Here is a 27,788-nt window from a genome sequence, read left to right as displayed (position 1 = left end):
TGTCTTTCTGCTAGAGAAAATCAGCCAGGCACTCAGCTGCTCGCGTGCGTCTCTGTACCTCAGCCTTTTGCAGCTCCTCTGATTCTCCATGTGCTTTCCTCTTTCCTTCTGGTTGTAGAATTTCCACTCAGCCAGCTTTCCTGTGGTTCTGGATGATGTTCGTTTTGTCTTTTAGTTGTACTTTTGAAATTGTTGTGCGAGGCAGCATTTTAGGTGTTTACCTATGCCGCCATCTTGGTTTCTCCCTTGTCTGTTTTAGTTTTGCTAAAAATTTTTTATAAATGCCTCTGGATCTGTTGGATTAGTTTCAGTCACAGGGGCAGTAATGAAATAATTAAACTCCCCAGTAAAAAAAAAAAATCTGCTCCTAAACTTTTCTCAAGTGTATGACAAGGTGTATTTCAGACTTGGCATTTACGGAGGGGTGGCCCCTGCTCGCGAGCGCTGCCCTGGGGCACCTGCACTGGGAGATGGATGTGGGCGGGCGTGACTCAGGACAGGCCCTCATGCCCGGGTCGCTGTGGGCACCACTGTGGATCCCGCTGGAGCCTGGCCCTCGTCTGAGAGTGCACGCTGCCTCCGTCCTGGTGTGATAGGCCCGCCATTCTCCCGCTATATTTCACACTCTAAGGAATGAAGTTCCTTGAATAATTAGTATCTACCATGTTAGAGGCCTGGCAGCCTTGAGCAAGTCACTGAACCTTCCTGCCTGCTGGTTTCCCAGCCCCTGACCTGACATTCACCGAGTGCCTGGCACTCTCATGGACATCACCTCATTCAACCTTCCCCGCAGCCTTGGGAGATAGATGTTGTTCCCCCAATTGAAGGCATGTGGCAAACTAGAAATCAGAGTATGACTTGGCCAAGTTCACAGTCAAAGGGATTCCAGTTCAGAACCATGATGCTCATTCCTGTTTAGCTACAAAAGATGAACCACATGTTCCGTAGACTTCTAGGATGTAGGGGCCCCGGGTCATCTGGCATAAGTGAGAGCTGGCCGGGACTTCTGACTCTTCACGGTACTGTTAATGTTTTTGAATTTTAAGTTTACCTCATTCAACTGCAGACAGGAACAGTTATCGTCGTCAGTCTGTAAATACCTCTCCTATGAGGACACTGTTTCCTAAATAAGGGAATGTGGTGGAATAGATATCGTTGAGGGTTTCATCCAGCCCTTGGAGTTTTCACTTAAACAGCAGAATCTGAGTATTTCATTCTTTTATGTCAGCATCTAAGAACCGAGTGATCCATGGTGTGCTTAAATGATGGCTTTGGGCACATAAGCAATGTTGCTGCTATGCAGAGCAGCCAGTTGATTCCTAAGTATTACCAGTTGTCAGAATGTGACTTGTTTATACAGTATGCTCTAAGCTTTCTGATGTTCTTACCAGGAAATATTAATAAGAGAAATCATTCTTTATTAATTTTATGAATATATAAATCTTTTCCAATTCAGTTTATCACTTTTTCTGTACAAATCCTTAAAATGTACAGATTCCTTTCTGTTATTTAGGAGTAGTGTTAACATCAGCTGGGTCCTGGGTAGAAATGAGTGTAACTTCACTTAATCCTCTGCCATCTTGGATTTTTAGTCAAAATCTGTTATCTTAAGAAGTAATTGACTTTGTCTTAATGAGGCCAACTCCTAAGTGATGGAGTCATTTGACAATGGGAGCCAAAGGAGAGGTTCTTGCATCGTCCTCACCCTTTTGGCAGCACCCAGTACACCAGGTACCTGTGCCCTCAAATTCAAAAGTGCACACGCCCATTCTCCGGCATCCAGACTTCCCGCTTTGTGGACTTCAATCAGCAGATGCAGGTTAAGGCCAAAGTCAGACAGAGATGGAGGATGCATGAGCCTAGTCTGTGCCACGCCCTAGCCATCCTGCAGAACTTGCGCCCCGCTGACTGCCTTTCAGGGTTTTCCGGGTCAAAGGTCAGCAGTCTTTGGTTGTTGCAGATGTGCTCAGCTAATCCCACTCTGTGGTGCTGGAGCTCGAAGGAACAGACACACCGACTAAACGTTCTTGCCCAGATACACAGAGTTTGACTGCATCCAGGCACCTGTGACCTGGCCCCTGAGAAGCGTTTGCTCAGGCCACACTCTGCAGCCTGGTTGTTGGGCAGAAGGTGAGAGGAGGGCCAGGGCCTTTGGTTGCATGTTCTTTGTGAATCTTAAAACTTGGCATGTGATTTAGTTAGTGCCTTTCCGTTTGTTTTAAGGAACAAAGGAGGAGCAGTGGCAGCTAGCTCTTTCCAATGGCATCAAAGCTGCTTCAAAGGAAGAGTCTTAAGGAATACGTCCTCCTTAGGCCCATGACCCCTGCTGGGCCGCACTTAGCACTGGCCTGTCCACACAGCTGCTCTGTGGTTGAGCTAATTGAGTCCCAGGAAAGGGAAACGTCTGCCCAGTTCATCATCAGGACCAAGGTGGGCACCAGGTATCCCATCCTGGGGCAGTGACTTCTTTACGATTCCAGGCTACACATGCCTTCACCATATCATGTCTTTAGTGCTTTTTGAAATGGTATCTATAATAATAAAAGCGTAATATGCTAATTAGACCCGACAGCCGAACGACCTTCCAGACGTCATTCCGGACGTCCTTCCAGACGAAGCCACGGCAGCGGGGGCTGAGACAGAGGTGGTTAGGGGTGATCAGACGGACAGGCGAGTGGTTAGGGGCAATCAGGCAGGCAGGAAGAGTGGTTAGGGGCTATGAGGCAGGCAGGCAGGCCAGCAGTTAGGAGCCAGTGGTCCCGGATTGCGAGAGGGATGTCTGACTGCCAGTTTAGGCCCGATCCCTATGGATCGAGCCTAAACCGGCAGTTGGACATCCCCCTAAGGGTCCCAGATTGTGAGAAGGTGCAGGCCGGGCCTCTAGTCTTATCTATAATAAGCCAAGTCTCAAAATTAAAAATGTAGTTAGTATTCCTTGTACATATGTGCAAAGATGACACCATTAATATTTTCAGACCATGACTACATCAGCAGTTCCTTTGTATACATATGTGTTAGTAATTATAGCATACTTCTGAAGCCAAACAGGATATCTGCGTGTTTTTTAACATTGTATTGTGAAGAATCCTATCTAATAATAGACAAATATGCAAATTGACCATACCTCTGACACACCCACAAGCCACACCCACCATCCAATCAGAGCGAGTATGCAAATTAACCCAAACCAAGATGGCTACAGCCACAGAGAGCAAGGTTTCCTAGGTAACAGAGGAAGCCAAGCTTTCCGCCTGCCCTGGCCAGGCCAAGCCTCCATTCAAGCTACAAAGTTTCAATTATAGAAGGTAAACAAATTCAAACAAATGGCGGCAGAATGGAGCTTGAGAGAGCAGGCCAGGGTTGCCGCCGGCAACAGGGGAAGCAAAGCTTTCCGCACACCCTGGCCAGGCCCACCCGCTTAAGGCAACAAAGTTTCAATTATAACCCCAACACAAACGGCTGCTGGCCTCAGAGGGAGCCCCAGGCTTGGCTCCGCTCCAGGCTACAAAGTTTCAATTGTAGAAAGAAAATAAATTCCAGATACCAGGGCCTCTGCTTGGGTTGCCAGGGGGCGTGGCCGGCCTGCAAACCACCACAGGCCCCTCGCTCAGGCCGCCCCACACCCCAAGGGAACCCCCACCTGATCCGGGACGCCCTTCAGGGCAAACCAGCTGGCCCCCACCCCTGTACCAGGCAGGCCTCTATCCTATCTAATAAAAGAGTACTATGCAGATTGATCATCACTGCAACACACAATATCGCTGCCCCCATGTGGTCAAAGATCCTGCCCCCATGTGGACACAAGATGGCCACCACAAGATGGCCAGCAGGAGAGGGAAGTTGGGAGGCACCTGGCCTGCAAGGGAGGGCAGTTGAGAGGGACCAAGCCTGCAAGGGAGGGCAGTTGAGAAGGACCAGGCCTGCAAGGGAGAGCAGTTGGAGGTGATCAACCCTGCAGGAGAGGGCAGTTAGGGGTGACCAGGCCGGCAGAGGAGGGAAGTTGGGGGCAAACAGGCTGGCAGCAGAGTGGTTAGGGCAGTGATGGGCAACCTTTTGAGCTTGGTGTGTCAAACTTCGCCAAAAAACTGAGCATAACTCGGGTTGTGTGTCACTTTGAGGAAAAAACATTATTTCGCAAATGTTTCATCCTCAGGAGCAGCAAATGTTTCATCCTCGGCATGCGGCCGCCTCAGCGGCCATGTGTCATCAGAAATGACTACATGTGTCAGTGCTGACACGCGTGTCATAGGTTCGCCATCACTGGGTTAGGAGGTGATCAGGCTGGCGGGAAGAAGCGGTTAGGGGCAATCAGGAAGGCAGGCAGGCAAGCAGTTGGGAGCCAGCAGTCCTGGATTGTGAGAGGGATGTCCGACTGCCCGTTTAGGCCCGATCCCAGGATCGGGCCTAAATGGGCAGTCGGACATCCCTTGAGGGGTCCCATATTGGCGAGGGTACAGGCTGGGCTGAGGGACAACCCCCCTCCGTGCACGAATTTCGTGCACCGGGCCTCTAGTGTTTTCTATAAGGACATTGATCACTTTTTTAAAAATGTATTTAAAACTTCCTATGCAGAGCATGATGAAATTTCAAAGCTGCAAAAGTTCAGTGCCAGACATTTTATATTTTAATTATACTAAAATCAGTTGAAATAACTGATTTTTTTCTTCTGATTTAAGAACAAAGCTTCTGTCAGTCATTCTGATTTTCAGCCTTCCTAGATATTCTGCTCCCCACAGGATGTCCCTGAGCGCACAGTAGGGTCTCACTGTGCTCCTGGGCTCATGCCCTCCAAGGCTGCTGGGAATGGCTCAGTCTTCCTGGGTCTCATGAGGCTTGGACACTCTTAAAACTTGGGGCCAGGGGGACACAGGAAGAGGGGGCTCAGGACCCACCATGCTTCATTGCTTCTCCACCCTGTTCTGCCTGCCTCTTGGTTTGCTTGTCTTTTTGATTTCCTACTTATTGCTCCTACCACACTGGGTGCTCCCAGAGCAGTCCTCATCTAATCTTATCTCTGTTCCTTTCATTAGAGGCTGAGATAAGAAAGCTGGTCTTGTCTGAATGGAGAAGGAGTGTAGGAGAGGCTCAGTATCCCTCTGTGTTGTCCCAGGGTGCTAAGTCTGTGGAATCAATTTATTCAGGTGGAGTCCCCTCCAACAATGATTTTGTTTACTGCTTAGATTGCCTTTAACCAGCGATTTTAACCTTTTTCATCTCATGGCACACACTAATTACTCAAATTTCGTGGTATACCAAAAAAAGATGTTGTTTTTTTTTGCTGATCTGACAAAAAATATAGGTATAATTTTGATTCATTCACACAGGATGGCTATTGTTTTGATGGCTGTTATCATTTTATTAAAGTACATTTTTATTTATTTCAGAGAGAAAGGGAGAGGGAGAGAGATATAGAACCATCCATGATGCGAGAGAATCATGGATTGGCTGCCTCCTGCGTGCCCCCTACTGGGGATCGAGCCCACAACTTGGGCATGTGCCCTGACCAAGAATTGAACCATGACTTCCTGGTTCTCAGGTTGACACTCAACCACTGAGCCACACCAGCGGGGCTGCTGTTGTCACTTTTTGACAATGTAAGAGAAAAGGAGGTCAGTGTCCCTGACTAGTCAGGTATTGCATGTGTCTAAGATACTTTAGGTATACCAGTTGAAAATCGCTGTAGGTCTATGCATTTATATTCACATAGCAAGAAGCACTGCACAAGGTTTCTTGTTAAATGAATGGATAGCCATATCTTCTTATTTTCACCTGTCTCTTAAATTCACCTTGGCCAGTTTAAATTAGTTAATGCTCCTACATTCTGAAACTAGTTATATATCTCAACTTTTTGTTCCATAAGATTATTTTTCTGTTTTTAACCACCTAGTTTAAGCCTTGACTTTTGATTCTATCAGTCTCCATCACATTATTATTCTTGTTTATGTTATAATCTCAAAATAGCTATTAAGACAAGGGGACTTAGAAAGAAGGGCTTAGAAATTATATGCTCAAATGGGTAAACTGAACTTTTCACAAGTTGGCTAGGATGACCAAGATTGGCACTCAGGTACCTGATTCCTGGTATAATTATACCTGATTCCTGGTATAATTTGAAATAGTTTTATCTGTAATAATCAACTTTGGTGAATATGCTAGTTGCTCTCAATTTTATATGAAACGTAAACACATGCATATACACTTCCCAGATGCTTTTCATGTTGTGCTTCTCATAACAGCCTTGTGAGGTGAGGGTGGGAGGTTCTGACGGTGGTGAGAGAACTATTAAAAGATTAAATAACTGCAGTTCAAGATTAGCGTAGCCTCTGCATGGGTGCCAAGGCTGGAACTTTCAAGACACAAAACTGATAGTAACAAAGAAGTCAACAGAGTTTCTATATGTGTCTATTATAAATTACTAGAGGCCCAGTGCACGAAATTCGTGCACGGAGGGGGGTTGTCCCTCAGCCCAGCCTGTACCCTCTCCAATATGGGACCCCTTGAGGGATGTCCGACTGCCCGTTTAGGCCCGATCCCAAGGGATCGGGCCTAAACAGGTAGTTGGATATCCCTCTCACAATCCAGGACTGCTGGCTCCCAACTGCTTGCCTGCCTGCCTTCCTGATTGCCCCTAACTGCTTCTGCCTGCCAGCCTATCACCCCCTAACCACTCTGCTGCCAGCCTGTTTGCCCCCAACTTCCCTCCTCTGCCGGCCTGGTCACCCCTAACTGCCCTCTCCTGCAGGGTTGATCACCTCCAACTGCCCTCCCTTGCAGTCTTGGTCCCTCTCAACTGCCCTCCCTTGCAGGCTGGGTGCCTCCCAACTTCCCTCTCCTGCTGGCCATCTTGTGGTGGCCATCTTGTGTCCACATGGGGGCAGGATCTTTGACCACATGGGGGCAGCTATATTGTGTGTTGCAGTGATGATCAATCTGTATATTACTCTTTTATTAGATAGGATAGAGGCCTGGTATAGGGGTGGGGGCCAGCTGGTTTGCCCTGAAGGGCGTCCCGGATGAGGTGGGGGTTCCCTTGGGGTGTGGGGCGGCCTGAGCGAGGGGCCTGTGGTGGTTTGCAGGCCGGCCACGCCCCCTGGCAACCGAAGCGAGGCCCTGGTATCTGGGATTTATTTTCCTTCTACAATTGAAACTTTGTAGCCTGGAGCGGAGCCAAGCCTGGGGCGGAGCCAAGCCTGGGGCTCCCTCTGAGGCAGGCAGCCATTTGTGTTGGGGTTATAATTGAAACTTTGTTGCCTTAAGCGGGTGGGCACGGCCAGGGTGTGTGGAAAGCTTTGTTTCCCCTGTTGCCAGCGGCAACCCTGGCCTGCTCTCTCAAGCTCCATTCTGCCGCCATTTGTTTGAATTTGTTTACCTTCTATAATTGAAACTTTGTAGCTTGAGTGGAGGCTTAGGCTTGGCAAGGGCAGGTGGAAAGCTTGGGTTCCTCTGTTACCTAGGAAACCTTGCTCTCTGTGGCTGTAGCCATCTTGGTTTGGGTTAATTTGCATACTCGCTCTGATTGGATGGTGGGCGTGGCTTGTGGGCATGGCTTGTGGTGTGTCGGAGGTATGGTCAATTTGCATATTTGTCTATTATTAGATAGGATTTTAGAATAAAGATAAAAGGTCATTTCATACTGAAAATTTTGATATATGGTTTTGATAGTGTCTGATATGTAGTGACTATTGATAGTTTTGTGTTAAGTTGAACTGAGTGGAAGGATACATACACTTGAGCAAATCAGGGCAAGGAAGATGGGTGGTAAGAGTGATCAATAGCGCAAAGATTCCAAAATCTCACGCGTTAGGTTACATTTGTAAGTGTACAGTCAAGGATAAAGAATATCTATTTTAAGCAAACTCCATTGCTTTTCATAAAATCTTTTGATCTTGAATAAAGAAATATGGTAATCTTAATATACTATTACACTTCTTAGACTTGCAGAAAACTTTCAAAATAGTATGGACATGTATATCCTCTCCCAGCTTCCCCTAATATTAATAATCACATTAATAACCATAGTACAATGATCAACATCAGGAAATTAACATTACAATAGTGTTTTAATTTCACACATATAATTAATAGAAGAAACTAAAGCTAACCCAGTAATTAAGTGTACTTATACCAATAATTGTATCATCGGTTCTTTAAGAAAATTTTTTTTAATAAAATTTTTTTAAAATATTTTTTTTATTGATTTCTTAGAGAGGAAAGGAGAGGGAGAGAGAGATGGAAAAATCAATGATGAGAGAGAATCCTGCCTGCCCTCTAGTGGGGATTGAACCCACAACCTGGGCATGTGGCCTTGACCAGAATCGAGCCCGGGACCCTTCAGTCCACAGGCTGACGCTCTATCCACTGAGCCAAACCAGCTAGGGTCGAAAATTAATATATTATTGTTTTAATGTTGGAGTAATAAACAGAACACTCATTCATAACTTCCACCTGTAATTTTTTTCTGTGCACTTCCTGGTTTTGAACCAGAACATACACGATTTGTAAATGGCCTTCAGGTGTCCGCTGATAGCGCTGGTCACAGGCTGCTGGTCAAGGACACGCATACTTTGTCCCAGATTCTCGCAGTCTGCTCAGCAGTGCACAGCCTCCTGCTTCCTGAGGGAGCCCTGCAGGGGGATGGCTTCATTCTCGAGCGTGAAACTGAAGGCTTCGCTGAAAGTTCTGGAAGATTAAACCTTGTAGATATATTTTTGGTTGTTCATCTCTTATGAATCAGGTAGACTACCGTAATAATACTGAATGTAACATAACATGATGTCTTTCTTGATGATAAATGCTGCTACAGTAAATATATAAATACAGGTTTTAATTGACAAAGGAAATATGGAATTACTTTATATTCTGTGGCTTAAGAACAATACTTGAATATGATCTTATGCATGAAAATGCATAGGATGATATTTCTCTTATTTTAATATAATTGTTTTCAAGATGAAGATGTTCCAGTGTTGAATCATCATCTTCTTTGGCATTGCAGATTTGTTCTGGGAGAATATGCCTAAGGAAAAGTAGACATGAAAGTCAAAATGGTCCAAGTAATATACTGCCTTCATAATTTAGGAGTTAAATTTTATATTTATTTTTAAATTTTATTTTTTCATTTAATAAAGTTAGATCCCTTTTTTATATTATGTACCAGAAAAGATTCAGAATACATCAAAGATCTAAATGTGAGTAAATGAAGGCATAGATGTATTAGAATAACAAAAGCGTGGTTGTGCCCTGGGTTCGGGGAAGATCTTCCTACTTGTGACGTAAACTAGAAGCACTGAAAAATGAGATTAATAAATTGACTACTGGGTGTTAAAGAATGCACTTAAAAGACAAATGGCAAACTAGGAGCAGATATTTGCAACTTTTATCACAGATAAAGGGCTTATATACAAAGACCTAAACATCTAGAAGGAAAGGGGAAAAGAGAAAAAAAAAGAAGGTAACTAGTTCACAAAAGAAACAATGAAATGTGTAAATGTGAAAAGATGCTCGGGTTCATTCATGATGAGAGAACTGGAAATTGAAAGTATGCTGGCAGATCACTCTCACCAGACTTGCTGCCCAAACGTCCAAAAGCTCGTCCACATGTCCTGACAATTAGGCTGTGGAAGACCAAACACCACTGAAAGGAATTCACTGCTCCAGCCCAAGGATTTTTACATTATCTAGCAAAATTACATGTGTATTTTATCACCCTACAATCCCAGTTTTAGGAATTGATCCCAAAGTTAGACTGAAAAAAAAACAATTGAACAAAGTTGTGCATTTTGGCATTTGTAGTTAGTAAAAGAATGGAAACAATAAAATGTGTATCAATAAGGAACTGGTTGCATAACATATCTGCAAAGTGAAATACTATTCAGTTATAAAACGGAATGAGGAAATTCTTTATATACTGACTAGAAGCCCGGTGCACGAAATTCGTGCACGGCGGGGGGTTGTCCCTCAGCCCAGCCTGTACCCTCTCCAATCTGGGACTCCTGGAGGGATGTCCGACTGCCCGTTTAGGCCCGATCCCACCAGGATCTCACAATCCAGGACTGCTGGCTCCCAACTGCTTGCCTGCCTGCCTTCCTGATTGCCCCTAACCGCTTCTGCCTGCCAGCCTGATCACCCCCTAACCACTCCGCTGCCAGCCTGGTTGATGCTTAACTGCTCCCCTGCCAGCCTGTTTGCCCCCAACTTCCCTCCTCTGCCGGCCTGGTCAACCCTAACTGCCCTCTCCTGCAAGGTTGATCACTTCCAACTGCCCTCCCTTGCAGGCCTGGTCCCTCTCAACTGCCCTCCCTTGCAGGCCGGGTGCCTCCCAACTGCCCTCCCCTGCTGACCATCTTGTCGTGGCCATCTTATGTCCACATGGGGGCAGGATCTTTGACCACATGGGGGCAGCTATATTGTGTGTTGCCGTGATGGTCAATCTGCATATTACTCTTTATTAGATAAGATAGAGGCCTGGTGCACGGGTGGGGGCCAGCTGGTTTGCCCTGAAGGGTGTCCCGGATCAGGTGGGGGTTCCCTTGGGGCGTGGGGCGGCCTGAGCGAGGGGCCTGTGGTGGTTTGCAGGCCGGCCAAGCCCCCTGGCAACCCAAGCAGAGGCCCTGGTATCTGGGATTTATTTTCCTTCTACAATTGAAACTTTGTAGCCTGGAGCGGAGCCAAGCCTGCTGCTCCCTCCGGGGCGGGGTGGCAGCCATTTCTGTGGCAGTTAATTCACCTTCTACAATTGAAACTTTGTTGCCTTAAGCGGGTGGGCCCGGCCAGGGTGTGCGGAAAGCTTTGCTTCCCCTGTTGCCGGCGGCAACCCTGGCCTGCTCTCTCAAGCTCCATTCTGCCGCCATTTGTTTGAATTTGTTTACCTTCTATAATTGAAACTTTGTAGCTTGAGTGGAGGCTTAGGTCTGCAACGGCTATGGAAAGCTTGGCTTCCTCTGTTACCTGGGAAACCTTGCTCTCTGTGGCTGTAGCCATCTTGGGTTGGGTTAATTTGCATACTCGCCCTGATTGGCTGGTGGGCGTGGCTTGGCTGGTGGGCGTGGCTTATGTAGCGGTGTGATGGTTAATTTGCATACTACAATTTTATTAGAGAGGATATGGAATGATATCCTTGACATAATGATAATTTTAAAAAAGTAAAGAGTGAAAGTGAGCACATTCTCTAGAGAGGGAAATGAAGTCTTCTGTGGAATATTTGTATGGTAATTATGGGGAGGATGGGGGAATATTAATATGCATGTATGCATTTACATACTGGAAATACTGGAAAATGCTTCCAGTATTTTCCAAAAGAAATACTGGAAGGATAAACTAGAAGTTAATTTACAAATTTAAACTGTGGGGAAGGATGGATTACAGTGTAAGGGACAAACATAGAAGAAAGACTTCTTTGTTATAACGTTTTGATGTTGGAATCATATAAATGTTTAACATGGGAAAAATAATATTAAATAGAAAAATAACACTTGCTAAAAACCAAAAATGAAGACCATTTCTGAGTATGTATTAAGTTGTTGACACATTGTGACAGATAAAACGGCTATATTTCAGGTATGCATCCTTTGTGGAGCATACTCTAAAGACAAATAGAGCTACCAAAAATATCACAAACTCTCTTGTGTTACTCATAATAATGGTATTATCATTTTCATACTAATGTTTACATATTTTAATATAATAAGTGTAAATTGATATTGTTGGAAACCTAGATTTTCAATGTAAGATAAGTATAAAACAAAAGGATACTCTATAATGTTAGATTTGAATTGGCAGTGTCAGTATAAACTCATTCTTTTTCTTTACAAAATGCATGTTCCCCCCCCCCCCCAAAAAAAATGCATGTTTTCTGGCAGTCCACTTAAATTCCTCAAAACACAACAACACACTTGGGAGGAACATGCGTGGAGTGCAGATTGGATCCTCTGCTCCCATGAGAGGAGCTGGGCTCTGGAGCAAGGCCGGCACAGGTGTGCAGTAGGAAACGTACTAGTTAACTGTCCAGGGGCAATGAGGACGGTCCAAGGACATAGGAGCCAGCTTGAATGGCTACCGTTGGCCAAAGACAGGACAGTGTAAGAGCAATAACTGCAATTGATTGAAACATTCCGAATGTGTAAAACCGTAAGTCCATGTTGATTCTCCAGAGAGAGAGAGAGAGAGAGAGAGAGAGAGAGAGAGAGACAAAAACAAAATAATAAAACAATAACACTTAATCACCAATTAATTTTTCCCTGAGATGGCCACTATTAACATTTTAATATATTTTATAGTCTTTTTATTCATATATAATACATCTATATAATTTTCCAGTTTTATAAGGATGTAATTGACATATAATATTGTATTTTTAAAAATATTTTATTGATTTTTTACAGAGAGGAAGGGAGAGGGATAGAGTGTTAGAAACATTGATGAGAGAGAAACATCGATCAGCTGCCTCCTGCACACCTCCTATTGGGGATGTGCCTGCAACCAAGGTACATGCCCTTGACCGGAATCGAACCTGGGACCTTTCAGTCCGAAGGCCGACGCTCTATCCAATGAGCCAAACCGGTTAGGACAATATTGTATTTTTTGAGGTGTACAACAAATGATTTGATGTGTGTATATACTGGGAAATGGTTGCTACAGTAAGTTTATTTATTTATTTATTTTAATTTCTTTATTGATTAAGGTGTCACATATTTGTCCTCATCCCCCCATTCCCATCCCACACCCCTCCCCATGGATGCCCCAACCCCCTGTTGAACTTAACCATTGGTTAGGCTCATATGCATGCACACAAAACCTTTGGTTGATCTCTCCCCCCTCCCCCCATCCTCCCCTATCCTCCCTCTGAGGCCCGATAGTCCGATCGATGCCTCCTTGTTTCTGGTTCTGTTCTTGTTCATCAGTCTATGTTGTTCATCATTTCCCCTAGATGAGCGAAATCATGTGTCACTAGAGATATACTTATAAGAATTGAATGTGCGACGAGCAATAATAGTTATGCTGACAGGCAAATGAATCAGTCTTTAGTGAGTTTCTTTCTGGACCAACAGTTCTTTTGAGACCCAATATCAATGTCCACCAGTTCCTTATGAGTACATGTCGGCACTGACCCCTCAGCTCTGGATGGTGGACAAATGGTGGTAATGCAGGTCCGACTCCCTCTGGTTTGGTCTCGGCCGGACCCAGGGGCACGGCTTCACCCGGATCCAGGGGCCCACGGCCTCACCCGGACCCGGGACCCAGCCTCACCCGGATCCAGGGGCACACGGCCTTGCCCAGACCCAGGATTCAGCTTCACCTGGACCCAGGGGCGCATGGCCTCACCCGGACCCAGGGGCGCGTGGCCTCTCCCAGACCCAGGGTCGCGTGGCCTCACCCGGATCCAGGGGCCCACGGCCTCACCCGGACCCGGGATCTAGCTTCCCCCGGACCCAGGGGCGCGTGGCCTCACCCGGACCCAGGGGCGCGTGGCCTCTCCCAGACCCAGGGTCGCGTGGCCTCACCCGGATCCAGGGGCCCACGGCCTCACCCGGACCCGGGACCCAGGCTCACCCGGATCCAGGGGCCCACGGCCTCACCCGGACCCGGGACCCAGGCTCACCCGGATCCAGGGGCCCACGGCCTCACCCGGACCCGGGGCCAGGCTCACCCGGATCCAGGGGCACACGGCCTCGCCCAGACCCAGGATTCAGCTTCACCTGGACCCAGGGTCGCATGGCCTCTCCCGGACCCAGGGGCGCGTGGCCTCACCCGGACCCGGGACCCAGCCTCACCCTGACCCAGTTCCCAGCCTCACCCTGACCCAGTTCCCAGCCTCACCCGGACCCAGGGGTGCGCGGCTTCACCCGGATCTGGGACCCAGCGGGGTTTCGTCTTCTTGATCCCAATTCCTGTTGGTCAATTCCCTCTCAGCAATTCCTTCGGCCATTTTCTCAGAGCTCCAGGGCAGCCACCGCAGAACTCGTTGGGCGGCGGGCTCGGCGAAGCTCCGGCGCGCCCGGTGCGCGGCGGCGGGCTGGTCCGGGGTGGCTGCGTTGGCCCTTGGGTCTGCAGCGGTGGCCGGTCGCCGAGCGTGCGCACCTGGCCGCTTCCGGGGCGTTGAGATTCTTGAAGGACTCGGAGGTCAGCAAGTGCGTAGTCTCCCACCCCATGTCTCCCAGTGGCTCGTCTGTCCGTGCTCGGCAGCGAGTGGAGCCTTCCCCTCAGCCGGAGACTGCCGGGGAACTGCGCCGAGCACGTTCCAGGCCTCCATTGTGTCGCCTGAGCCGTAGTTTTTAAAGTGTGGTCTTTGGGTCACCGGCATCAGCATCATCCCGCGCACCCCTCTTCTTTACTCTAGTTGTAGAGCGTCTGCTCAGTCAGCCCTCCGGTGGTTCTGGATGGTGTCTGCTCTGCTCTCCCGTCGTAGTCTCAAAACCGTTGTGGTAGGCAGCAATCAGGCTTCTGCCCTATGCCTCCATCTTGGTCCTTGTTTGTATAGTTAAGTCTTGATTGTTGTTGGTGTCACTGGGAGGAATTGTCCTCCAGGCCACTTGGCTGTGCGGACCCTCTGTGTCTATAAAGGAAGAGTTGCTGTGCGGGAGACACGTTTATGGGCCGGGTCTTGGTGCAGCAAGGCTTTGGCGCTCACTGCGTCTGCCTCTTGAATGTGTCCCTTATGCGAGTGGTTGAAATCTGGAGTCATCTCACACCGACCCCTAGATGCCCTCGTTTCTGGGTCTCCAATGGAGTGTAGGTCAGCTACTGCCTTTGGCCCCTCAGCAGGAATTACAGCATCCCTTATATTCGTGACCTGTTTCGGTGTCTTCCCCTTTTGGCTGCCTCCCTATCGCTCAGCTTCCCCAATCTCCCTAGGTGGTCGCTCTTGATACCCCCTTTTGTGGGCTGAGTGCAAAGTCTTGGTGTTGTTAAGCCTTGATTGCTGTTGGTACACTGGGAGGATTTGACCTCCAGTCCAATTGGCTGTGAGGATCAGCTGTGTCTATGCCGGGAGACAGCCCCATTCAACTAGACTTGCAAAATTGTAAAAGCCTCTGTGTTCAGCTTGGATGGGGCGGAGTTACAGGGCGGAGCCTACCGCCTTGGCTTCCCGTCAGCCCCGCCCTATGAGGTTCCTGTGTCTCAGTGCCCCTCCGTATTCCCAGCAAACACCTCTGAGAGAAAAGCGCCCTGGAGTTTCGCGCGCTGCCAAACAGTCTAGACTCTCCCCTAATGAATCTGGATTCCCAGATTCTCGCCCAGAACTGGGTTTCCGTGTAGTCAGAACTGGGGCTCACCGCAGTCTGGCGCTTTTGTCTCCTTCCCACCAGGGCGACTCAGCGGCACAGTCAACAGCCCATCCTCCGCGCACAATCCCGTGCGCGCCTCCGGTGCTCTGCTCTTCGCCGCCTCTCTGCACCTCTGCCCCACAGCCCAGTTTTCCCCAGCATGAGCCTGGCTTCCCCGGGTCTCTCCCAGAACCGGGGTTCAGTGCAGTTGGAACTGGGGTTCAGCACGGTCAGGAGCTTTTGTCTCCCTCCCGCTAGGGCAATCCAGCGGCACAAGCAACAGTCCCTCCTCTGCGCACATTCCCGTGCGCGGCTCCGGCGCAACTCCTCTGTGCCTCCGTCCCACAGCTCAGACTCCCCCAGCCTGAGCCCGGCTTCCCAGGGTTTCGCCCGGAACTGGGGTTCAGTGCAGTCGGAGCTGGGGTTCAGCACAATCTGGCGCTTTTATCTCCTTCCCGCCAGAGAACGCCAGCCAGGCCGTAAGCCGCCCCTTCCTCTCCGGCTCCGTCTTCCCCGCACGCGCGCGGGCTCGTGTCTCCGCCCGTGTCTCCATACCTCAAGCTTTTACGGCTTCTCTGATTTTCCTTGTGGTTTTCTCTTTCCTTCTAGTTGTGGGCATTTCAGTCAGGCAGCTTTCCTGTGGTTTTGGATGATGTCCGTTTTGATTTTTAGTTGTGTTTTTGAAATTGTTGTGCCAGGCTGTAAGTTAGGTGTTTAACCTATGCCGCCATCTTGGTTTCTCCTGCTACAGTAAGTTTAGTTAACATCTGTCACCTTTCATATTTACAGATATGTAACCAGCTTTTTCTTCTGGCATTTTAAAAAGACAATTGATCATTTATCTCACCTTTCAGAGTAACAAAGTGGCCCTAGTTGATAAGAAAAATTTCTTTACAAAGGAATTCCAGCCAGCAAATATGGAAAGAATGACAAAAACAAAAATTCACCATTTTATTACCCCTAAGGAAATAACAGGCTTAAGCAACAGTCATCTGTGTGTGAGGCCATTGGCTCGGGGGTGGAGGAGAAAGGTCATAATGGAGGCCGTGGCCACCTAAATCCCGCCTGAAGCCGATGCCTCCTGAGGCAGTGGAATAGGAAGCAAGCATATAGCCTGACCTCGGAAGGGTTTTAGCCAAATATTTTGAAACCAAATCTTACAAAGTCTACCCCACCGCACCTCTTCCACAGGCTTTTAGAAACTCTTGACCCTTTCCCTGTCTAGTTTTCTGGGGGACTTTAAATGTGTTTGGAATTTGAGAACTATGGAAAAGAGTCGGGGTACTCTTCAGGGACAAGGTCAGTGACCTGCCTCCCCTGTTAATGCATTAACCAAGGTTCCAGGTGAAGGGTTTTAGCCAAAAAACCCCTTTTTTGGCTCTCATGCACCCTGGGCAGAGGAACACATGCAGAAAGTGTGTCTCCACAGGTGAGGGATACAGGGTCTCCATAAATGTATTTAGAATTTTGCCTTGAGAAGAATCTAGATAGAAGTGATTTTAATTTTAGCACATATTTAGGTTTTGTGTTCCACAAGCTAGTGTTCATAATTATATGTGAAGGTGGAAGCAGCACCATAATCTAATGCCTGATGCCCCATTTCAACCTGTTTTTAATGTTCTAAGTATCAATCTAGCTATATAAAAGCTTAATATGCTAAGTGTTCCACCGTTCGTTCGACCGTTTGTACAGTTGCTATGATGCATACTGACCACCAGGGGGTAGACGCTCTGACCAGTAGGTTAGCTTGCTGCTGGAGTCCAGCCACTCGGGACTGGGCAAGTCGGGCCTGACGTGCCCTGGAGCCCTCCCACGGTTCCTCCCTGGCCCCAATCGTGCACTGGTGCGGTTCCTCAGCCTGGCCTAACTCCTCTTGCAATCTGGGATTCCTCAGGGGATGTCAAAGAGCTGGTTTCGGCCTGATCCCCACAGGCCGGGCCGAGGAACCCCACTGGTACACGAATCCATGCACCAGGCCTCTAGTTATATAATAATACCTTGAAAATTTTACTCTGAAAGTTAGCAAATATATAACATTAGAAGAAAACAATGAATTCTTATGTACGTATTATCTTCTGGCTTCACAGTTATTAACATTTACCAGTCTGGTTTAATACAACTCTCATCACTTTTTTTCTTAAAGTAAATCCCAGACATCATGTCATGGTAGTTTAATCATATATTTTGTCAGTCACAACAATTTAAATGGGTACTTGAAAAAGCCAAAATTTACCGTATCTTGTTGTTGTTCAGCCTCAGAAAATGTAGTGCTTTCATTTCTTGTACCCCTGGTGGTATAGACTTTAAGTTATTGTGATCCAGAAATAACTCTCTCAGAGAATGGTAAGCCCCATAGAAGGAGACTCGGTCCACGCCGTCATCAGAGAGGTTATTAAATGATAGGTACAGGTATTCTAGGCCTGGCTCCATGTGGCCAAACACGTAGCCAGGAATGCGCTCAATCCTGTTCCCCAGGAGCACAAGGTGCAGCAGCGACTTGGGGAGGTAGGAGGGGACGTGGTAGAGCCTGTTGTAAGAAAGGTCGATGGATTCGAGATTTCTGCAGCGAAGAAAAGAGTAAACAGCGGTGCGTCAGGGCAGTGACTGTGAGCTCTAGGTTTAGACAGGCCAGTCAGGATGCTTGCAGGTTTTCCTGCCAGCGCTCGGTGCAGGCATACCACCGGTGCCCCGTGGCTGTGCATGTGCTCACCTGGGCACAGCCAGTTGGTTTCCACCAGAGAGGAGCACCAGGATTCAGAAGGGCAACCGTGAGGCTCAAGGAAGTCCCCAAATATCCCTAAGGTCAGACTTGACTCAGAAGTGAAATCCAGGGAGTTCTGGCCAACATCAAATTGCCTATCCCTAAAGTCTTCAATGGTTCCCACAAAGAAATGGCAGCGATGTGGGGACTTTCTATTCTTATTCCACATCTGATCAGGGCTCAACCCGCTTTCCCACATGGCTTACTCCCCGTCCTGAACGGCAGGGCTTCCACGCTGGCCCCTTCAGTGAGGGCTGCGGCTGGGGCCACATTTCTCTCTGGGCAGATGGGCTCTGCTGTTTGCCTAGGCTGTCGGGCCAAGCATTCTCATCTGTTTTGTAAGACTGGAGGTAGAAATAGTTTGGAGGGTTTTACCTGAGGGGAGAGGGGAAGGGCAGGTTCCTTCCTCACTCTGTGCAGGGGTCACTCCCTTCACCTGCAGGACCGCCCAGTGAGGTCCACAGAGTGCGTGTCATGGTGGTCAGACCTCGTGTCCCTGCGCAGGCTCCATGTGGCTGGTGCAGCACTTGCATGTGGCAGGTGTCCACAGTGTTAGTGACCGTGGTCAGTCATCCTCACACCAGTCATATCATCAAGGATTTGAACCCGATGAAGGTGGCCACATTCTGGGGGTGGGAGGGGGCTCACTAAGAAAGGATGCTGCCACCTCCTTCGTGGCTCCATGTTCAGGCCCTCATTAATATTGGCAGAAGGAAGGAATTGTCTCAGAAAGTCTAATTATAACATATACTTACTCTTGGTTTATCCAGGCTAAAGGAGCAATCCTATTTTCTTCAATTTTATTGTAACATAGTATAATGACATTGATATTTCTGGTATGATTGAAACAAATTTCAGTTATTTCTTCAATTTGATTACTTTCTAGGTACAATTCCTATAATTAAGAGAAAAGACATATTTCTTTCTATTGGTTGATAAATACATTCAATTTTATAGAAATTAAAATAGCATTGTAGGCTATTCTCATTAGTATTATCTAAAGCCTTTACTGCCCCTTCAAGGGAATTCATGTTGTAAGTTGTCAAATTTTCTAATTAGAAAATGTATTGTCTGTCATTTTATTTAATTACTAGAGGCCCGGTGCATGAAATTCGTGCACTGGGGGGGGGGGTCCCCTTAGCCCAGCCTGCACCTGCTCCAATCTGGGACCCCTCGGGGGATGTCCGACTGCCAGTTTAGGCCCAATCCCTGTGGTGGATTGGCAGTCGGACATCCCTCTCACAATCCAGGACTGCTGGCTCCTAACCGCTTGCCTGCCTGCCAGCCTGATCACCCCCTAACCACTCCCCTGCGAGCCTGATCGATGCCTAACTGTTCCCCTGCCGGCCCGATTGCCCCCAACTGCCTTCCCTTGCTGGCCTGGTCCCCCCCTAACTGCCCTCCCCTGCTGACCATCTTGTGGCGGCCACCTTGTGACCATATGGGGTGGCCATCTTGTGTGAGGGCATGACAATCAATTTGCATATTACCTCTTTGTTATATAGGATTTTTAACCATAAAATGTTGCAAGATATCATATGCCATAATAATTGGATAAAGCTTTCCTCATTTGTAAAACTTTATTCACATAAATTATTTCATTTGACGAGAAAATAGGTAGAAAGTATCATCCCACTTAGCACTTGAGAGAATCAGGCCTAGGACATGAGCAGCCAGTGTCGCACGCTCATCGAATATGACAAGAACTCGTCCTAGCTTGGCCTCACTTGAAGTGCCGTCTGTAATATTTTTAGACTCATGTTTTCTGGACTTGCTTTTGTATTGAAAATAAATGAAAGCTCATCATTTCATTTAATGTCAGGGTGAAGTTTACTAGAACTTTAATGTTCAGCAGGTAATTATCTTCATATGTGATTTCATTTGGCATTAAAGAGAGTTTTCACACAACAAGGATATTGGAATTCAGAAGTAGAATTGGTATGTATTTTCAGTGTAACTTTTTGTTCCTTTTGTAGGAATTTCCCCCTCTTTGTCACTTAATTTTGCTATTTATCAGAAATTGGTAGAGACTTCTAGCTGTTTGCTTTTACCTTCATGTGCATTTGGGTGCAAACTAGATCAGTGGCTCCCAAACTGTGTACAGTGCAATCACTGTGCACTTTTTTAAAGTGTGAAAGGAGCCCCAGTCAGGGCGCAGCCAGTCAGGGCACAGCTATCCAAGGCTGTGCCAGGCAGCTCTGCAGTGGGCTCCCAGCCCACGCCCTGGTGGCCACACCTCTGCAGCAGGGGCATCTCCAGAGAGGGTGAGATGGGGCAGCCTTGGACCAGGGTGGGAGCGTCAGGACGGGGAAGGTGGGGGCTGCCGGCAGAGGGGTGGGTGGCTTCCATCCATGCAGGGCCACTGCTAGTTCAGGAGGGGCTCTGGGCCGAGCAGGCTGGGGATGGGCGCACAATCCCGTTGGGGTAGTTAAAACTATCTTGCAAGTCAGGGTATTTTTGGAGGTTGGAGTTTCTGTTTAAATTGTTAGCTCATCTCCCAGCCTCTCCTGACGAGCTGTCATCAGGACCATTTCTTACTTTTTTAAGGGTCTCTACTCATAATTGTAACTTTGATTCATAATCTTATATAATAAAAGGCTAATATGCAAATTGTCCCCTCAGGAGTTCGACCTACTGGGAGTTTGACCAACCAGGAGTATGACCACTCGCTATGATGTGCACTGACCATGAGGGGGCGGCGCAGAATGAAGGAAGGCCCCGGTCAGCCCTGATCACCAGCCAGGCCTAGGGACCCTACCTGTGCACAAATTTTGTGCACTGGGCCTCTAGTTTCATATAATTTGAAGAGAAAACAGTGTTTAAATTATAATAATTATGTACACAGCATCAAAACTACCAAGTTCAATATGCATCACAATAATCTCTTAAAATGTATGGTTTGGGGGTTTGTACATACTGTATTTAAAGTATAACACGTTAGAAAAGAATATTGGTACCTCGATAGAAGCAGGAAGTCCCTGTGGTATAATTCTAAATCTGTTCCGTCCCAGACGCAGGTAGGACAGGCTTTTCAAAGGTCTGAAAGCTAAAGGATTGACATTGGTTTCACTGAGATTGTTTCCTTCCAGTTCTAAGGTAACCAATCGACTTAAGCCTATAAAAAATAAAATTATTGTAATATTAGGATAATTGGAAAACCATGCAATTTCTATAACTTTTCAAAAGGTCATGTGAGCCCAGCCGGTGAAGCTCAGTGGTTGAGCATTGGCCCATGAACCAGAGTCAGGGTTCTGATCCCTGTCAGGGTGCACACGCCCAGGTTGCAGGTTTGATTCCCAGTAGGGGATGTTCAGGAGGCAGCTGACCCATGATTTTCTCTCATCACTGATGTTTCTCTCTTCTTCACCCTTCCTCGCTGAATTCAATGAAAATATATTTTTACAATGTCATGTGAAATTTTCAGTCTATTTGGAGGGCAAATGTTGTAGCTCAGTTCAGCCAAGATTAAATGCTGAATGCATGGTCCAGTGGGGAGGCAGGCTTGTAGAAAAACCATTGCTGTGCTAGCTGATCAAAGTGTGTACTATAAGGGCACTGGCTGGTCGCTCAGTGGTTAGAGCTTCGGCCTGCCAACCAAAGGGTCTCCTCAGGTCCAAGGGGATGTACTTGTGTTGCAGGTTCGATCCCTGGCCCAAGTCGGGGCACGTGCTGGAGGCAAACAGTTGATGTGTCTCTCCCACGTAGATGTTTCTCTCTGTCTCTCCGCACCTCCTCCCTCCCTATCACTCTCTCTAAAAAAACAATGGACAAAATATCCTCTGGTGAGGATTTAAAAGAATAAAAATAAAAAGTATGTACTATAAGGGGTGGGGGTGGGAGTGGGGGTGGGGTGGGGGTGGTTCGGTGATGGGCAGGGTGCCCCACGGAGGCAGCAATAGCCAAGCAGGGACTTGAAACACAGCTGGGTAAAGGAGAAGGTTGTGGGTCACTTGAAGCATTTGTAGGGACAGGTAGGTGTAAAATGGCAGCATAATTGGGGATAGATGAGGAGTACAGTGCAATGAGGGATTCCTTTTCTGGCACAAGAAGGAGCATCTTCGCCTGCAACCCTCAGTTGATGAACATACAGCACTGAATTTCCATCACAGTGTTCACTTCCTGGCAGAGAATGCAGCCAAGTGGACGTTTTGAAAGGGAAATAATCAAAAACTCTCCATGCAATCAAATTGCACTACCAAGAAAGGCCTTTGTACAAACAAGTTTTATCTCAATTATTTTTACTGGCCTTAGGACTGGTATGATGCAAATTAATTGGAAGCTTAAAGAAGAATGGGCAGCTAGATGAGAACAGCACAGGACCCGTGTGAGGGTGAGAGTGTGTGTGTGTGTGTGTGTGCGCGCGCGCACGCGCGCACACGTGCGTGAGTGTGTGGGCGTCCCCCTCTGCGCCCCACTGCTGCCCGCTGCCCGGGGTGCTTCTAGCTCCGCAGGTGTGGAACAGGTTTGGGGGTATTGCGGAATCCTCCTTGTGAGCAGGGTGCCAGGAGCAGACGCGGCTCAGTGTTGAGCCCGCACACCCCGCACCAGAAGTCAGCAGGGACTGCTGTGTGTGGGGGGCGGGGGGCTGTGCCTCCCCTGCCCTGGGTGCTGCTGGGCCATGGAGCCGAGCTCCGGGCAGAGGGAGAGGCCAAGACTTGCTGGAAAGAGCAGCACCATCATCCAGCTGCATTCCTGCCAGGGAAGTTAGCCCTGACCTTGCCTGTGGGAAGGGCCACACAGCAGAGCTTGGCGCCGGCAGAGGGGTCTAACAGGCAGACCCAGCAGTAAATCTGAGGGACCCTTTGTTCTCTGGAGTAAGTTTGGAGGAGAGCCGATGGGGACTGGGCAGTGGGGCTCAAGCATGGGGGAGCTCTCTTCCGCCACCTGCAGAACAGCTGGTTCTGCACTGCCCTGCAGTGACCTGAGTGAGGGAGACGGCTCTGGGTGCACGGCTGCGCCAGTGCAGCTGGGTCCGGCGGCAAGGGGACTTAGACATCTGGCTGGTCGGATTCTGGGCTGAGGCCCCACCCAGCAAGGGCCCATGGCATTGAAAGATTGGAGTACCAAGTCAGGCTGATTTTCTTATCTGCTCCTGTTTGAGGTGCCCAAGGGGTGCCAGCAAGCCAGGCAGAGCTGAGGCATTGGAAGGAGAGGTAGTGCCGCTTCCCCCACCCCCAAACTATGGAATCACCCCCAATGCAAGTCTGTTCAAACCATTCGGGCCAAGACCAGAGTTCCCCCTCAAAGCCCACTTCCACAGGTGAAGGGAGAGCATCTCAGACCAGGGACCTGAAGCAGACCCAGCATCTCTGCTACTAGCTTTGCCGCAGGACTACTTGGGGCCCTGCCTGCTTCAGTCAGGTGTCCAAGGCCACACAGGGTAACGACTCATATTGACCTTCATAGGAGAACCTACCGGGAGGCCTGGGACAGACACATCAAGGGGCCAGACTCAATAGCAGAGCAAAATCCAGCAAGCTCCACAAACTCCAGATCCAAAGTTCTTTTTTCTTCCTTCCATATTCTCTTCTTTGGTTCCCTACCCGCCCCCCGTCCCCCCCCCCCCCCCCCCCCCCCGCCTAGTTCTTTAGGTCTCATATCTCTTAGTATTTTTCTTTTTCAGTCTTTCTGGTTGTTGGTTCTTTTTCATGTTATTTTCTGTTCAGACTTACTTTGTTCTGTAAGCACATGTATAACTGCTGGCAACATGTAGTTCCAGTTGAGTTTCATAATTAGCAAGCCTGAGGGCTGATCCCACTCATGAATGGGGCAAAAGCAATCAAGACCCAAATGCAACAGAAGGGCCATAAAATGCAAACAAGGGTCATTATTAGAGCACCCACCTCAGAAGATTAAGGAGACTACACCACTGGCTCCCACAAAAAGGCCACTTCATCAAGACTGGAAGGCATAGCAGTCTCATCCAACACAAGGAAACAAATATTTTTAAAAAAATGGGGGGGGGGGGCGGCAGCGGCAAAGAAGTAGGCCTCAAATGAAAGAACGGGAGGAATCTCCAAAAAGAGAACTAAATGAAATGAAGGCAATTAAAAAAACAGGAGACAGTTTAAGGGAGTTGTGGGACACCATGAAAAGTAACAATATCCACAACAGAGGAGTATGAAAAGAGAAAAATGTGCAAGGGATAGAGAACCTGTTTGAAGAAATATGGCAGAAAATGTCCCTAAACTGGTGAAGGGAAAAGTCACACATGTTCAGCCCTGGCCAGCATTGCTCAGTGGGTAAAGCATCAGCCCATGTACCAAAGAGTCACAGGTTCCATTCCCATTCAAGGTCATGTATCTAGGTTTCAGGTTTGATCCCAGGCCCTGGTCCATACTTGTGGAAGGCAACCAATCGATGTGTCTCTCTCACATCAGTTTATCTCTCTTCTTCCTCCCTTGCACTCTCTCTGAAAAACAATGGAAAAAATATCATTGGACGAGGAAATAAGGAAATAAGTCACACATTCAGGAAGCACAGAGAGTCCCAAGCACAAAGAACCCAAAGTGGCCCATCCATGCCTAGACATATCATAATTAAAATGCCAAAAATAAAAGACAAAGAGAGAATCTTAAAAGCAGCAAGGGAAAAGCAGTTACCTACAAAGGAGCTCCCATAAGGCTGACATTTGACTTCTAATAAGAAACTCTACAGGCCAGAAGGGATGGCATGACATATTCAAGGCAATGAAAAGCTAAGATCTGAAACCAAGATTGCTATATCCAGCAAGACAATCATTCAAAATAGATAGTGAAATAAATAGCTTTCCAGCATTACAAGAAATGTTAAAGGGACTGCTGAAATAATAAGAAGAAAGAGCCCTAGCTGGTTTGGCTCAGTGGATAGAGCATTGGCCTGTGGACTGAAGTGTCCTGGGTTCGATTTCAGTCAAGAGCACATGCCCGGGTGTGGGCTCGATCCCCAATAGGGGTGTGCAGGAAGCAGACAATCAGTGATTCTCTGTCATCATTGATGTTTCTGTCCCTCTCCTCTGACATCAATAAAAATACATATTTAAGCCCTAACCGGCTTGGCTCAGTGGATAGAGCGTCGGACTGCGGAATAAAGGGTCCCGGGTTCGATTCCGGTCAAGGGCATGTACCTTGGTTGCAGGCACATCCCCAGTAGGGGGTGTGCAGGAGGCAGCTGATCAATGTTTCTCTCTCATCCACGTTTCTAACTCTCTATCCCTCTCCCTTCCTCTCTGTCAAAAATCAATAAAATATATTTTAAAAAAACATATTTAAAAGAAGAAGAAGCAAGAGACAGAAAGAGAACATAGCAAAAAAGAATAAAAATTGCAACAAGTAAGTAGCTGTCAATAATAACCTTAAATGTAAATGTATTAAATGCTCAAAGCAAAACACATAAGATAGCTGAATAAATAAGAAAACATGACCCATATACACTGAGTGGCCAGATTATTATGATCTCTGAATGCATAATAATCTGGCCACTCAGTTTGTGTGTGTGTGTGTGTGTGTGTGTGTGTGCATGAATTCGTGCATGGGTGGGGTCCGGCCAGCTTGGCCAAGGGGAGGAGACATGGGCAGTTGGCCAGCCTTCCTGCTGGTCGAACTCCTGGTCGAGGGGACAATTTGCATATTAGCCTTTTATTATATAGGATATACACTGAGTGGCCAGATTATTATGTGTTCAGAGATCAGAATAATCTGGCCACTCAGTGTATATGCTGTCTATACAGACCCATCTGAGAAAAAAAAAGACTGAAAGTGAAGGGATTGAAAAAACTTTTACATGCAAATGGAAACAAACAAACAAAAAAATAGAGCAAGGGTAGCAATACTTATATCTGACACAACAGATTTCAAAACAAAGACAAAGAAGATCACTAAATAATACTAAATGGATCAATCCACCGAGAGGATAACATTGGTAAGCATATATGTACCCAATATAGAAGCACCTAAATTTGTGTGTGTGTGTGTGTGTGTGTGTGTGTGTGTGTGTGTGTGTGTGTGTGTTTAAACTCTCAGAAGACTTTAGGGCAGAGATCGAAAGCAGTACATTCATGTTAGGGAACTTTAACATTCCACTGACTTCACTTGGTAGATCTTCCAGACAAAAAATCAACAAGGAAACAGCAACCTTAAATGATATGCTAGATCAGATGGACTTGATTGACATTCACCACATATTTCATCCAAAATGTGAAGAATATTGTGGGACATTCTTCTCATGTGGGACATTCTCAAAGTAGACTACATTCTAGGACACAAAATAAGGCTCTACAAGTACAAGAAGACTGAAATCATACCAAGCCTTTTCTCAGATCACAATGGCATGAAATGAAATCAACTACACTAAAAACAAATACATTCAAACATGGAGGCTAAATAGCATGTTATTAAACAATGAATGGGTTGCCAGAGAGATCAAGAAAGAGAGAAGGAAGGAAGGGCTTCCTGGAAACAAATGAAAATGAACACAGAATAACCCAAAATCTATTGGACACAGTGAAATCAGTCCTGAGAGGGAAGTTCATAGCATTACAGGCCTACTTCAAGAAACAAACAAAAAAACTCAAAATATATAACCCTACAACTAAAAGAACTAGAAAGAGAGCAACAAGAAAAGCCCAGAGAAAGTAGAAGGAAGGAAATAATGATCAGGGCAGAATTAATAATATAGGGACTAAAATAAAATACAAAACACCAATGAAACCAAGAGCTGCTTCTTTGAAAACATAAACAAGATTGACCATTAGCCAGACTCAACAAGAAATAGAGAGTGCTCAAATAAATAAATCAAGAAATAAAAAAGACTAACAATTGATACCACAGAAAGACAAAGGATTGTAAGAAAATACTATAAACAACTACATGCCAACAACTGGATAACCTGAGCGAAATGGGAAAATTTATGGAAACATACCATCTTCCAAAACTCAATCAGGAAGAATCAGAAAAACAATAGGCTGGTAACAACTAAAGAAATTGAAGCAGTAATAAAAATAAAACACTCACAGCAAACAAAAGCATGGCCCAGAAGGCTTCACAGGGAAGTTTTATCTAACATTCTAAGAAAAATTAACACCTATCACCCTCAAACTATTTCAAAAACCTCAAGAGGAAGGAATATTTCCAAGCTCTTTTTATGAGGCCAGCATTATCCTAATTTAAAAACCTGGTAAAGGCTCTACAAAGAGAAAATTACAGGCCAACATCCCTGATAATCTTAGATGCTAAAATCCTCAACCATATATTACCAAATTGGACCCAGCAATACTTTATAAAGATCATACACCATGACCAAGTGGGGTTTATTCTGGAGATGCAATGCTGTACAATATTTGCAAATCAATAAATGTGATACCTCACATTAACAAAATGAAGTCTAAAAAATCACATGATCATATCAATCAATCAATATAGAAAAAGCATTAGACAAAATTCAACATTCATTTTTTATTTAGAAAACTTTCAGCAAAGTGAGAATAGAGGATCCACCTCAACATAATAAGGGCCATATATGACAAACCTATAGCCAACATAATACTCAACTGGACAAAAACTAAAACCATTTCCCCTAAGAACAAGAACAAGACAGGGATCTCCGCTTTCACCACTCTTATTTAAAATAGTACTGGAAGTCCTAGCTGCAGAAATCAGACAAGAAGAAATAAAAGGTATCAAAATCAGAAAGGAGGAGCTAAAACTGTCATTATTTGCAGGTGACATGACATTGAAAATAGAAAATCCTAAAGACTCCACTAAAAATCTACTAGATTTAATGAAAGA

General features: G+C 46.7%; 2 protein-coding genes across 5 annotated transcripts in view; one reads left to right on the top strand and one right to left on the bottom strand.

Moving 5' to 3' along the window:
• CENPP (centromere protein P) overlaps positions 1 to 27,788 on the top strand; it is a 316,284-nt gene that overhangs the window by 175,494 nt on the left and 113,002 nt on the right. The gene's annotated exons all lie outside the window — the stretch shown is intronic.
• ECM2 (extracellular matrix protein 2) overlaps positions 7,610 to 27,788 on the bottom strand; it is a 58,174-nt gene continuing 37,995 nt past the window's right edge. Inside the window, exons 6-9 of one of the 2 annotated variants that reach the window (XM_079791354.1) lie at positions 20,982 to 21,139; positions 18,780 to 18,919; positions 17,497 to 17,823; positions 7,610 to 9,016 (exon numbers count right to left, since the gene is read on the bottom strand). In XM_079791354.1, the coding sequence (XP_079647480.1) occupies positions 8,848 to 9,016; positions 17,497 to 17,823; positions 18,780 to 18,919; positions 20,982 to 21,139 (794 nt within the window). In that variant the 3' untranslated portion in view covers positions 7,610 to 8,847. The remainder of the gene's footprint in view (positions 9,017 to 17,496; positions 17,824 to 18,779; positions 18,920 to 20,981; positions 21,140 to 27,788) is intronic. The other variant, XM_079791353.1, reaches the window with a different exon arrangement.

Source organism: Cnephaeus nilssonii, assembly GCF_951640355.1.
Source record: "Cnephaeus nilssonii genome assembly, chromosome: 14".
NCBI lineage: Eukaryota > Metazoa > Chordata > Mammalia > Chiroptera > Vespertilionidae > Cnephaeus > Cnephaeus nilssonii.
Note: the sequence above shows the minus strand (reverse complement) of the source record. Positions and strands in the feature narration are given on the sequence as shown.